This window comes from Heteronotia binoei, chromosome 6 (assembly GCF_032191835.1).
Source record: "Heteronotia binoei isolate CCM8104 ecotype False Entrance Well chromosome 6, APGP_CSIRO_Hbin_v1, whole genome shotgun sequence".
In the NCBI taxonomy this organism is placed as follows: Eukaryota; Metazoa; Chordata; class Lepidosauria; order Squamata; family Gekkonidae; genus Heteronotia; species Heteronotia binoei.
In genome coordinates this window covers 62764067-62778751 of record NC_083228.1, presented here as the reverse complement: position 1 = coordinate 62778751, position 14685 = coordinate 62764067, and the positions used below count along the sequence as shown (strand labels likewise).

Here is a 14685-nt window from a genome sequence, read left to right as displayed (position 1 = left end):
GGGAACACTGAACTCTGCCCTGAGTGGAAAAGTAAAGACAAAGCTTTAACTTTTCTGGAAATAGATATTCTTTATGTGGGATATCAATGTAATCAGCAGAGAGGTAACATCATTTTCAATGATCTAACTGAAAAATTATTTAAGATTACTTTTTATAGTAAGCTTTCATGTAAGGTGACACAGCTCACAGCTATAACTCAAAGTTCATATTGAACCAGACTCTCTAAGAAGGCATACAGGTTTCCTGGGGAACTGCATCCCAGTGCTTCCAAACAGAGGCTTCTAACGGGAGTTGAGCTTGGAAAAAGCCTGGTAGAGCTATTTAGGAGCAGGATTCCCACAAGGTCTATACCAGTACAAGTTGCCGAGAGGGAAAGGTATTTTGAAATGACCAAACCAATTGTAATTTAAAAAGGAATGCTATTTAAAATAATATAAAAATAATATAAAATAATAATAATAATAATATAAAATTATAAACACACACACACACACATACAAGAATCATGAGAAAAATAGGTTTTAACAGAGTGCATAGGGGATAAAATGAGGGGTTGTGTGAAGTTTCATAGTTATCTGTCTGGAGGGTTGACGCCCAGAGTAAGAAAGACAAGGGAAGAACCTGCTGACTATCCCTGGGCCAAAAGAGGTAAAGCTTCAAAGTACCCATACCCGGGCTTTCTCTGTTATGGCCCCAAAGTTATGGAACCAACTTCCAGAAGAAATGCGGGCCCTGCGGGACTTCGAACAATTCCGCAGGGCCTGCAAGACCATCTTGTTTCAAATAGCCTTCACTGATCAGAACTGCTAAGTAAATTTGCCATCTAGGTAATAGCACAAAATATTAATTTTACTGTTTTGAAATTTTAATAGATTTTAATTAATTGTAGTTTAAAATGTTGTTTGTATAATGTTTATTGAATTTTGTTGTTAGCCGCCCTGAGCCTGCTTCGGCGGGGAGGGCGGGATATAAATAAAAGGTGATTGATTGATTGACTGATTGATTGATTGATTGACCAGCATGTGGGATGTGTGGTTGGTTCCAAGAACACACAATACACTTGAGTATGTCCATAGTGTCTCCTTAAATAGTCAAAAACGTCTCCTGGGGCATATGTGGAAAGGATGTTCCTTAGAATAATGTAATATGGGATTATGGAGTTGTGAGACAATGTGTGCAGGAGCAAGTTGATGGGTTTTGCTGGGACACAGAAAGGGTCTCAGGAAGCCAAGGTGATGAGTGCTGGGTGCATCTAATAGGAGTTAATAGCCCATTGCTGCAAAGGTGAAGCAAGAAGAATTAAAACTGGGTGTTTAGATTATTTGAATGGAAGCAGGAAAGCAATTAATTTCTAAAATAGAGCAAGAGAATCAAGAGTTGGAGACAGGATATTGACAGGAAACATTAATATTGACACACCTGAAGGTCCTGTTGACAGAAGACAAGGGTTGGAGGACAGAGAAAGATTCTCTTAAGAAAAGGATCTTTTTTCAAATTGGTGCATTCCATGGAAATTGGAGGAATGATGGGATTAGCCAGGTGTCGGTTTGCTCCAGGACCACCTTAGTCAGAGACAAAGAGATTTATGGATATTTATCTTCACTTGCTCAGTGCTGGTATGTGCTGAGCCTTAAAGTCATAGTGTGTTTTGGAGCTGGGGCAGCTTGACTGTCAGCCTCCATTTTGTGTGCCAAGCCTGGCACAGAATGTCCACAATGCAACAGTGTCATGAGCGCCAAGTGTTATTGAGGGTTGCTCACATTGTGGTGCACCTAGCTATGCCCTCCACAAAGCTCATGTATGAAATATAGGTAGTGTAAAATGGGGATGGAACCACCAATTATTTCAAATAGGACCTTCTGAAAGGGGAACTGACCTTGGGAGTTCCATGAGGGAGTTTGAGGGGGAGCAGTCAAAAGCCAAGAGTTTCTTTCTTTTCTTTTTTTTTAAAGGACATACTCCCTGATCTGGATAGCCCAGGCAAGCCTGATCTTATCACATCTCAGAACTAAACTGAAGGAGAGAGAGAGGTATATGGATGAGACCTTAAGGAACTTACTGGAACAATCTGTGCCGACAGTTCTTCTGCTGTCATGTAGACTGAAGGTCTTGAAGTTGGGAGAACATCAGGCTGAGGAGACATGATCCCTTAGCTAGGACCCCTTCTCCAGACAATGGAACAATATCCTCTTGTACTGAGGATACCCACCTGGAATTGAGGGCAGGTGAGCTTCTGGTAGTGAGGAAATATAGAGTTTGAGATGTGTAATAGGCATTTTGACCACATGGTGACTTACATGCCTTGAGCACAGGTTGTGGACATCACATGTGGACTACATAGTTTGGCCGATAGTCATTATGCATATTGGCACCTGTGACACTGGGAAAGGTAGTTCTGTGGTCCTGTGGGGAAAATAACTAACTAAGCAGAAAGTTTAAATCCAGGGCCTTAAAGTTAGCATTCTTAGAAGTGCTCCTGGTTTCACAAGCAATGCTAATTAGACAGGGACAGATTAAGGATGTCAACATGTGGATAAAAAGAGGTTTAGATTTGTTAGACACTGGGGAAATTTCTGAGAAAAACCTGGTTAGCCTAATTTCTGTCCCAGGCAAATTAGGATTATAGTCTTCCACTGCAACATCTTATCAATAAATACCCTAATGGTTCATCTAAGTAATTATATGTGGCATTTATTAATGTCAAAGCTTCATTTGATTCCATCTCAAGATATCATTTAAGAAGAAAACTAAGTAATATGAATATAAATCATAGGTTGCTAGAATGTATAAAAGGCCTTTATACAGACACCAGTTTAAAGATCAGACTAGATGTCTACGGTCAATTGCCTAGCCCAGTTAAAACCACAAAAGGAATCTGCCAAGGCACACATCCACACATAGAAATCCTTCTATGTACAAAAATGTTAAGACAGGATCCACCCCTTTCATTTTATTTAGGCTGTGTGTGTGATTTTCCTGCAAACAGAACATTTGAACCTCTCGCATCACACATCTTTATACTGACTTAAGGCAAAAATAAGAGCCTGAGGCAAACTACCTGAGTCTTTACTCCCTTTCTTTCCTTCCCATGTACTGATTAAACTCTAGCCTGTGCTGCTTATGAGATCTGACAAGATCAGAGGTCACTGCAAAGGTGTTACTATGTCTTCAGGTCATACCAAGTACTCCTATCATTGCCAATGGAGTGCTATTTTAGCACTGCTTACAGGATTCTGTTGTGGAGAGGAAAGTTAGGAATCTCCCTTTCTTCCAGTTGCTCCAGCTATCAAAGAAAACAAAACATTTTTCAGTTGTATCCTCAGAAACAACGAAGGGAAAATATAACCCTCTTTTTCACAATATTAGCCAAAAACAGTTCCTTACACAGGAAATGAAGCTGAAACACCACTGGTACTCCTATTCATGTACACATACCCAAAGGAACAAATTTCTGCACTTTTCCTACCCCAACTGCTTTCCTTGAGTCATCCCAGCCTTTTTCTTTGGTCCAGTTGCCACACTAATCCCAAACAGACCTCCAAGCTTTAGCAAAACTTTACACTTACAAAAAATATATAAATATGTAGTTCAGCAACCATCTTTAAATACTATGGTCTGAATTAAACCTTGTTAGTCTTTTCTCTTATTTAGACATCCTGTGAAATCCACAATGCCAAAGAACATGTGAAGCAGCTAAAACCACAAGTTAGACTTGTCATATGATCAGAGACATGTTCTATACCCACTAATTTTAGGAAGCAAAATCAATGCTTGACATTTCCATTTGAAGAGCAGATTCACACAAATCCGCTGAATATGTCAATAACTCAACGTCAAAATATTCTGCAAAATTCTCTGAATGCCTGCATGCTTGTATTGTGTTACATGCTAATAGCCTTGGGTCTAGAGATCTCTCACACTCAGTAAAACCATCTTAATCTCAAATCTGAAATTCAATGAAGCCAAGTATATTTATCTCTTCAATAGAATAAGCACTGTGGACACATTTTTAAGACCCATCAGTTTCAATGAGAATGTGTGTCATGGTCTCCTGACCAAGCCAATAGATTTTCAGTGTTTGGTTGGCAACTGTTCTATGCATTAACTCTTCATGAGGCCAGACCAGCAGTAGAAACAATAGCTCTGATTAGTCTGAAGTAGGCTTCCCAAATCCCCCGCCTGGGCGGGGGACCCTTGATTTGGAGCCTCCTCCCCCCGCTGGCCAAAAATTCAGAAAGCAGGGGGAATGGCAGCCCTTCCCACCAAGCCCCGATCCCAGCAGCTTCTCCTCTCCCATTCCCACCAATCCCCAATGCTTCTCCTCCTCCCTTCCCTTCTCACCTCAATTGCAGCAGCTTCTCTTTGCCCCTCCCCTTCCCACCCAGCTCTATCGCAGCAGCCGGAGCTTTCCCAGGCTACTTCCTGCCCCGCCCCAAAGGACCATGTGCCTTTGCACCTCCGGAGGTGGTGAAAGGCCTCCTGTGTCTGTGTCTGTTGCTGAAATAAGCTGGCTGGTGAGTAGAGAGGGCAATCCCCTACATCAGATTTGCGAGAAGGGGTGTGTGTGTGTGGAGAGGGAAACGTCTTCATTATTCCCTATGGAAATCATTTCTCATAGGGTGTAATGGGGAATTGATCTGGAGGTTTTGGGGGCTCTGGGGGAGCTATTTTTTGAGGTAGAGGCACCAAATTTTCAGTATAGTATCTAGTGCCTCTTCCCAAAGTACCCCCCAAGTTTCAAAACAATTGGACCAGGGGGTCCAATTCTATGAGCCCCAAAAGAAGGTGCCCCTATCCTTCATTATTTCCTATGGAAGGAAGACATTTTAAAAAGTGTGCTGTCCCTTTAAATGTGATGGCCAGAACTCCCTTGGAGTTCAGTTATGCTTGCTCCTGGCTCCACCCCCAAAGTCCCCAGATATTTCTTGAATTGGACTTGGCAACCCTAGTCTGAAGTCACATCAACAGAGAGTAATATCACCTGAAGCAACTACTGAGTTGCCTGGGAATCTATGACAGGTCAGAAAGAGAACTGGAGTGGTTTTGTTCATGCCCCAGGCCACCAGGTGCCTTTGCACTTTCTAGCAAATTAATTCATCCTTTTGAATACTCATTTATCTTTACACCAAACATATTTATACCTTGAAGTGGACAAACCTGGCAACTGAAGCGCAATAAACTATAGTGTTCACAGAATGCCAAAGTCATCATACCACATCCTTACTAATGACATAAGGAAAGAATTCCCAAATGAAAGGCGACTGTATATTCCTCAGACGAAAACTGATTCAGCCACAGTGCAAGTGTTCCCAGAGTTGAAGCATTGCAAAACATGTTAGGAAATGTGGGGTTCTTACAGCACTTGACATTACTAACACTTCACAGCAGCAGAAAGTAATGAGCAATTTACTACACTTCTCTATTGCTATCAAGACATTACTTGCTTTAAATCAAATTTCACAGTAGTTCTGCAAACACACTCAAAGGGCTAGTGTCCTAGTAAAAAGAACTGGAAATATGGCTCAAGATTATATTGAACACCCATCATTTTAAAAAGGACAGTTTTGAATTCAGCTTCTTGACTTGCCAGTCCAAAACCCCTGACTGAACTCTCTCTCTAGACTTCCAGCATAGAAAACAGTAGAAACCCATACCCATTTTAATACTTAGCAAGAGTATCACTTGAAAACGCAGCATATGGTCTATCTCTGAATTTAACAAGAGCTATTATTTGTCAGTCACTTAAAAGAAAGCCTGCAGTGTTTTATTTATAATATAAGGAAATCCAGACCAGAGGTCAGTCTGGATACTTTGGGATGCTAACATACCTGTGAATTTCCATCCCACTTAGCAAATAATTCATAGCCATCTCAAAGTCTAAAAGATATGACAAATCTAGATCTGGTCCAAGTTCTTTCACTTACCTGAATCTTTTGGATAATCAAACAACCATTCACACAAATAGCAGTCATCTGGATTCAGATATGGCAGCTGCTTCATCACAGACTGCTTGGGAATGAGGTACAAGACCTCAGCAACATCACCGTCCTCTAAAATAAATAGCCCTTTGACAGAGTTTTTCAACTTTATCTGTTTAGGTACCAACCTCTTACTTTTTCCTGGTGCACAGAACTTTGCAAAACTGTTTAAAATGGAGAAAGATGGCATGCCTAGGGTGCCTATGAAATGAGCACCTAAGGAAGTTAACCAGAGTGAATTAGTGTTTATGTACAGAGCGGCTGAGCGGCTGTCTGTCTGGCATGCTGTCTTCATACATCCTTATCTCTCTTTCTTGACTGCTAAAGGAGATTAAGAAGGAAATATTTTTAGCAGTGATCTTCAGGAGATTATGACAAGAACTCTCAGTCAGGTGACTCCTATTTGAACTAACACTGCTGCATTACAGTATGCATAAATGTGAAGTGAAAGCATATAGACTGTGGCAATATTGGATTAACATCCCAAGGAAGACAGGGAATGTATCTGAGGTGCATAAGAGGATTAGTTTTGGAAAACAAAACCCTTGATGTGTTGGTATAAATCTTATTAGGACAGAATCACCATAAGAACCACACATCCATCTGTGCATTTAATCCAACATTTCCCATACACACTACGGACAAGGACAGCTTCATCTTTCTTAAATCATACACAGACTTTCTCCCATCAGGAATTTGCATAAAATATATGTCTTCTGTAGTCCAAGTGGTCACATAAAGAAGTACCCATTCCCTATCTGAGAAGTGTTTTCCCCAGCTCTTTCCAGTCTTGTTAACAAAATAGATTAATGAAGACAATTCCCATGCATAGCCGCCCTTACAACAGGCATCTACATTAATCCTCTCCTAATAACAAGTTAATCTAATAAACAAAATGGGTGTTGTTGTCAGGGTTGTTTTTTTTTTACCTTGGGTGAGAGCAAAATTAATCATCAATTATGCACTCAACACTGGCAGAAATTACTAGAGCATAAGTGAATTATAGTTATTTAGAGTTTCACAAATACTTTTACACATGGAATGGTCACAGAAGCAATTTTTAAAAAAAGGTTTGTTGCTGACATGATCTCATATGAAATTGTTACCCTACAGTCTGCAATACATGAATTTACAGGAACAAAGCCTAAGGATATTAGATGGGATTATTCCTTAGCATGGTTCTAGTCACACATTCTTCAGTTTTCCATATGAGAAGGAGTGAAATCATATGGGTTTGCTAAATCTTCCAATAGCAGAATGGAACTTTCCTGCCTCTACCTTCCCACTGATCTGCACAATACTGCTCCTGGAAAATATTTATTACATCATTAATACCCCCATCTTTCTGTTTCTGAAAATGAGGAGTAGGCCTGCCAAGCCCTTGTCGGGGTGGAGAATCCTCCACTGCTGGGCTTCCCGCCCCCCCCCACTGCCAATCATCAGGCTATCAGGGGACTTACTGGCCATGGGGGAGAGGCCTAGACAGGCACTGCTGCTGCAGTAACACTGCTGACAATGTAGCAATGTCACTTCAGGCAATCCCTGGAACAGACATCATCACATTGCTGAGATGCTCTGGTATTTAGGCAAAAGCTCTATGATAAAAATGGTTTCTATCATACTGTTTTTGCTCAAATACCAGGGCATCCCTGTGTTGCTGTCAACACAATGGTGTAACTTCCAGTGCATGCCAGAAGCAACACTGCCACTGCTGATGATATCACTGGAACAGCAACCAAGGCCTTCTCCCACTGCTGGTAAGAGTCTCACACCTGGCAACACTGAGGAGAGACTGCAACAGGAATGGGGAATTGGTGGAAATTGCCAATTTAGTCTGCAATTGCATCCAGCCATATACTCCACAATTATTCTCCTCTCTTTGAGTGAAGGCAGTATAACTTCTAATAAATAATGAGTGAGAGAATGTCCCACTGGTAAAGCCTAAGATCTTCAGCTTCATTTCACCACTTCTGCCAGTATTATTTCCTGATACAACCTTATTCTGGAACCTTGCAAGATGCCATAGAGAATCTAGGTATTTCTTTACTTTTTCCTTAAGAACTGTGAACTCACCAGGGATGACAATACCAGTACTGTCTACATTACTCCTTATCTTAAGATGAATACAGAGGAGAGTCAGTAGTAGCTATTGATTCATTTTGCATTGGTCTTTTTCTGAATTTGCCCCAACCTAAGAATAGCCAGTATATGGTTCTGTATCTTTGAAATAAACTCTGAGACTGAAATAAATTCAGGAGTTCCTTTAAGATAAAATCAAAGCAAGACTACGGAATCAGAATATTTCTCCAATATCCTGTAATTTAACATAATGTATACTATATATACCCATCCTTAAATTGTAGCATACTCCATTACAAGCAAACATTGCCATTCAAAACTCAGCTTTTTTGGGGGAGGGAGCACTTTTTTGCCTAAAGCATCGTTTCAGAGATCAAGGTAAACAAGGAGGTGCCCTGCTGTTGTCAGCTTTTTGTTCCCTCACAGAACTGACAACAATACATCATTACATCAGAGGTTAAAAAAAAAAAAAGGTAAAGGTAGCCCCCTGTGTAAGCACCAGTCGTTTCCAACTCTGGGGTGACATCGCATCACAACATTTTCACAGCAGACTTTTTATGCGGTGGTTGCCATTGCCTTCCCCAGTCATCTACACTTTACCCCCAGCAAGCTGGGTACTCATTTTACCGACCCTGGAAGGATGGAAGGCTGAGTCAACCTTGAGCCAGCTACCTGAACCCAGTTTCTGCCAGGATCGAACTCAGGTTGTGAGTAGAGCCTGGAGTGCAATATTGCAGTTTACCACTCTGCACCACGGGGCTGTTCTTACATCAGAGGTTACTGCTTGCTAAGTCTACCCACAAATTAAAAAAAAATTACAATCCAGTCTATAACTATCACAAATACATAATAACAGTTATTTCTCTTGAAGGATCCATAAAGAATTGCAGAAGCATGCATACTCTCATTGAATGTGTGCTACTTCAGACACAGCCCTAAGTCAAAGTCACCATTTCACTCTCCAAAGGGCAGTTCTGATAAAAGCAGCCTGATCAATTAAGAGTAGGCTCACACAGCTTTTGTTTAATGCATCAAATAAAACTTCCCAATGTCTTTCCATGCCTATGTCCTATTACTGTAAGGTTTCTTTTAGCTGTGTGGGGCTAATTAATTGTTCCTTTGTTTTTAAAGTAGGACACTGTATCATTTGCAACACTGATCTTAAAGTCTGAGATGATTCCTACTAACATGGCCAACCCTGTTCTATTAAATGTTATTATTTAACAAATTAGCACAGCACTATATTAAAATCCACAGGATTTACAGAGTAACTTTAGCTGAAGACACTGCTCAGCCAAAATAACAAAGCCACTTTTCATTTGAGTTTCTCAGAGCACTAAACAACTATTTTTGAACTGATTATCAATGTCTTGGCCCACCAATCCAAACCTTTCAGCTGGGCTGCCAACCCCCCGGTCCGGGCAGGGTATCTCCTGCGTGGGAGGTTCTCAATCCACTGGCCCACATCTGGCCGGGGGGGAACCTCCCCCTGCGATGATGTCACCCGGAAATGATGTCATCAAAATGGCCGTGCCCGTGCAGGACCACTGTAGGCGTTTCCAGGAAAACTATGGTTTTCTCAGACGCTTTAGCCATTTGGGAGGTTAAAACCCTATGGTACTTTTGCGCCATAGAGTTTTAAGTGGCTAGAACGTCCAAGTGGCTAGAACATCCAGGAAAACCATAGAGTTTTCCCGGAAACGCCTAGAGTGGCCCCACACAGGTGCCGCCATTTTGATGGCATCACTTCCGGGTGACGTCATTCATCGTGCGCGAATGTCCCCCACCGGGGGATGAAGAGGACTTGGCAACCCTACTTCCAGCCACAGTGAAAGTTACAACCTGGCCATTGGCATTTCTTTACTTGATTTCAGTATCTGTGTTCTATTTTTCCTTTAACTTGGAGGGCATGTCTACATGAGTCTGTATTTTCTGCTCCTGTAATACAGCATGACAAGAAGCAAAACAAGGAGGAATCAAAAATAATCATGAGACTCCTTCATATTATGCCGAGGTTCTTTAGAGGGTGAGGTGGTCACAGGAGCACTACCTCAGCATTCTCATCATCAGGACTGAGAAAAAAGCTAGAACTGCTGCAAACTTGAGGGTGAATTTAGTGCTGACAGTGCATCCTGGAACAAATACTTAGCAATGCACTTTTAGACATGACAAAATTAGGCCAAGCAGAAGTATTTTGCACCAGTTTATTAATGACTGGAAGCGCCTGACAATTCATATCTATGGATATTCTATGAAGCCCCCTCAGAGAAAGTTGCTCCATGATTTCCTCAGAATGCTTACTCATAGCCAACTCAATAGTCATTTCAAATTTAGCACAAAGCGAATGCTTTCCGTTATGTTTACTACCAAATGCCCAATAATAGCACTAACATTACATTGGATGCTGACAAATTGATATTGAACAACTTCATTTATTTAGCAGAAGAACAAATAATTCTGTGCAATTGGTTTTGTGACGTCTGCAAATGACAACATTTATGCCCTTCTACATTTCATAGAGGAAAACAGCTCTTTTGTCTGTACCCAGCATCAGTGCCTGAACATGCCTTCCTTCCCCAGTACACATTGCAGGAAACCCTCTTCTGGCTCTTTCATTGACTCTACTTTGGTTTATTAATCATATGTTAGTAAGCTGACCTATGGTAGTTTCCTTTTTTAAAAAAAAAGCTCAAAAATGTATAAACAAAGCTTAATCTCTTATTTTGAAATTATGAGAGAAACAGCATACATTTTCTCTCAGACAATAATTAAGCAAGATTTACAGTGCAATCCTGAACATAGTTATACGCTTTTAAATCCTATGAAGACCACAGGATTGCACTGTCCATTTATCCAGAGTCTGTATCTGGTGATCTGATTTAAAAGCAAAGTGGATATTTGCTTTGAATATACACTAGGAAAACTTTTCCCCTCCAAATATGATATCATACTTAATAATTCAAAATGAATCCCCCAGCTTTTAACACAGTAAAATGCCAGCACACCTTCATGGTCCCTTGCTGTTCATGCACACCCAATTAAGACATTTGATTTCGACATAATTGGAGCAGAGAGGTTCAAATTAGCAGCAAAGTATACTTGTTTAGATATTTCACATCACTGTGATCAGACAGTAGAGGTTCGGCAATATGTAATACTAGTCATAGACTTAATAATTACTGCCCTAAACCTGACAAGAATATAGAAAAACATGCAGGAAAGTTTCAACAAAAAAGAATGCAGCCTTAACAAACAGAAGCAAAACTGGTATGAAAATGTCTCCGAAATAACACCACCAATTTTAAGAAGCTACAACAAAGGCTTCCCTTATATTTTTACATTAAAAATAATAGTTGTCCTAATATTCATTGTGTGATCAAAATACATGCAATTTTTTTCCTCAAGCAACCTGTATTCTCAAGAAAGAAACCACAGATAGCATCAGTCACCGTCACTACAGATTGTTTCAGACTCACAGGAATTATCTTGTTCTGGTGGAAAATAGCAACTGAAACTAAAAGGAAGCCTATCATCTTAAAGATGGGGCAATAATCCACTAACCTGCTATGCAGAAAAACAGAATTATGACTGAACTCCTCAGGGTTCAAAACACACTGTCAAATATAATATGATTCAAATATTCCAGGATTCATATGTGCTTTAGGCCACAGTGTGCAAGCAGAGTCACATAAAACCATAAAGGAACAAGCTCTGGTGAGTCTACCGAAGATCTGAGTCTAAACAGCTTAGTCATAGAGAAGAACATTTCCATTGGGATGCCTGATTTCTACTATATTGACCTCGGTTACATCAGATACCATTAGCCTTACCCATCCCTCCAAAGCAAGATGTGATCTTCTGGGCATATTGGCACAAACCATTCTCATAGGATGATTCTTCACCAAAGGTTTCTTCACTCATTGCTTTGAATACAACTGCCTTTGTCCTTCACCAGCTACACATTACTGGTGGCAAAACATAAACCTACTGAGCACTCTCTTTCAGATTCTTTCCATCAATAATTCAAGCACTATTAAAAATCTGCTGAGCTCTTCAAATTGATTGCACGAGCCATCATATGGCTTTCAAAAGTATTCTGATTGTATATACGGTCATGCTCTTATATATTATATGAGAGAGAATGAGGAATGTATTTTCATATTACTGCATGTTATTACATTATTTTAATATGTACCAATTACAAACAAAATTCCCCTAATGACTGAAGGAAATCTTGCACTCAGCTCTGTGATATAACAGACATACATATCCATTTTCCATTTATTCAGTAGCAAAAAATATTTGCCACTCATAATCACATATCCTGGAGCATGTTAATGCTTCTTTAAAAGACTTTGATGTAGGCACAGACATATATATGAAGTGAAAATGTGTCCTCAAAAAAAGAAAGTTTCCTTTCAAAACATTCAAGACAACAAATGACATCTTGTGAACTTTTCTTAACCACAGCAGCTGGTCTTGTGAATATTCTATACTGGGTGATACAACTGTCAGTACACATTGCTTGTAATGTGGTTAAAATTCTTTGCCCATTTTCACCAATTAAATTACACATAATAAAACAAAAATATTTGTCTGGGAAGCAAAGAAAAGGCCTAGTATTAGAAATAAAAACAGAAACTTGATCAAGTTTTCTTTCACCCACTCATTTCATCTTCGCTTCTAAACCATGTAGTTAGTACACTATGAAGCTGCTTATACTGAATCAGACTCTCAGTCCATCAAAGTCAGTATTGTCTACTACTACTACCACTACTACTATCAAAAGGTTCTGAAGAGGGCTTTTTAAAAGCAGGAACGCACAGGAACGGAGTTCCAGCTGGCTTGGCATTGGGGGGGGGGGGTAAGGGTGTGGCCTAATATGCAAATGTGTTCCTGCTTGACTTTTTCCACAAAAAACCCTATGTGAAACAATGGTGACACCAGGGGGTGTGGCCTAATATGATAATGAGTTCCTGCTGGACTTTTTCTAGCAAAAAAGTAATGCTGAAGAGTAATTCTGTTGGTCACTTCCTCTTTGCTTTAACAGCTTGTAAAATGTGAAACAACCTCTGCAGCTGTGTATCAAACTATCACAGATATGTCATAAATAAATAAGCAATAGAAGGCACGTGAAAAATACTATTAAGGCTATCATTCATGCATGATCTAGCAGTCTACACAAAGAGATTGATTTATATTGACCTGACCTAAAAGTTTAATGATTGAACAAAGAGTTGAACTGCTCTGATATTCCACTTGTAAACCATAAATAATATTATTACCTCTTCCCTATGGCTGCCAACTCTGGGTTGGGAAATTCCCAGATATTTGGGGGAGAACAGGATTTGGTAAGGAGAAGGTCCTCAGCAATATATAATTCTATAGAGTCCAACTTCCAAAGTAGTCATTATCTCCACGGGGACTGATCTCTGTAGCCTGGCAATCAGTTGTAATTCTGGACAATATTCAGGCCCAACCCGAAGGCTGCAGGCTTAGTGTTCCCTCTAAGATGAGTTAGTTTGTGAGCTAGCTCACAGTTTTTTAGACTCTGGCTCACACATTTTTGTTTTAGCTTTAAAAAATGGCCCCAGAGCAAACTAATTTATGCAGTAGCTCACAACTTTCATGCCAGTAGCTCATAAAGCAGAATTTTTGCTCACAAGACTCCTCAGCTTAGAGGGACCATTGGTTGCAATCCTACTTTTGTCAGAGAGAAGAGTTCTGGGTGTGACTCCACTTAGAGTTGCCAAGTCTGGGTTGAGAAATACCTGGAGATTTTGGGAGTAGAGCCTGGGGAGGGACCTCAGCAGGGCATAATGTCATAGTCTATCCTGCACTGCAGCCATTTTCTGTCACCTGGAGATCAATTCTAATACTGAGATATATATATATATAGCCCGCTTTTCTCACTAAGACTCACGATGAATTACATAGGGTTCCCGGAGCGCTGGAGTGGGGGACTTTTGTGCACGCGCAACACATGCAACACAATAACATCACCTGGAAGTGATGTCATCGTGCTGGCGATGCTGCATGTGGTCACTCTAGGCGTTTCTGGGGAAACTCTATGGTTTTTCCGGATGCTCTAGCCATTTGGGAGGAGGGAACTCCATGGTACCTATTGTACCATAGAGTTTTCCCTCCTAAATGGCTAGAGCGTCTGGGAAAACCATAGAGTTTTCCCGGAAACGCCTAGAGCAGCCACTGTGCACCATTGCTGGTGCGATGACATCACTTCCAGGTGACATCATCGCACCGGTGACGTAGGGGAAGATTCTCCCACCGGCCCAATGTGGGCTGGCAGGGTGGCACTGGGGGCTTGGCAGCCCTAGAATTACAAAACGTCAAAATAAATTCACTCAAACAGCACTGATCTCTAATAAAACAATGCTGTGGGAGAGGATTGAGGAGTTGGAAAATGATGTAAGCAAATAATAAAAACCCGTCAGAGGCAACAATGTAGGCAAAACTATCTCAGGTAACAGAAGATTTGACATATTACATTAAAGAAAGTGTTACATAGGTAGGATACTTTAAATTGAAATAAAAGGAGTGTGATATGTGTAATCAGCACTGCAATGAATTATAATGTTATTCCTTAGAAATAGGAAAATAGCATGTAGT

The 14685-nt window shown here is 40.5% G+C and overlaps 1 protein-coding gene across 10 annotated transcripts in view; it reads right to left on the bottom strand.

Annotated features, from left to right (window-relative positions):
• The window catches only part of ABLIM1 (actin binding LIM protein 1), a 350053-nt gene that overhangs the window by 245160 nt on the left and 90208 nt on the right, over positions 1–14685 (bottom strand). For 6 of the 10 annotated variants that reach the window (XM_060241572.1, XM_060241577.1, XM_060241575.1 and 3 more), the window contains exon 1: positions 5926–5947. The exons of 2 other annotated variants lie outside the window; for them this stretch is intronic. Coding sequence is in view for 1 of the 8 variants with exons in the window: in XM_060241590.1 (XP_060097573.1) it covers positions 11889–11979 (91 nt within the window). In the remaining 7 variants the exon portion in view is untranslated. Of the gene's footprint in view, positions 1–5925; positions 5948–11888; positions 11995–14685 lie in introns of those variants that run through there. 2 more of the 10 variants (XM_060241590.1, XM_060241595.1) reach the window with 2 other exon arrangements.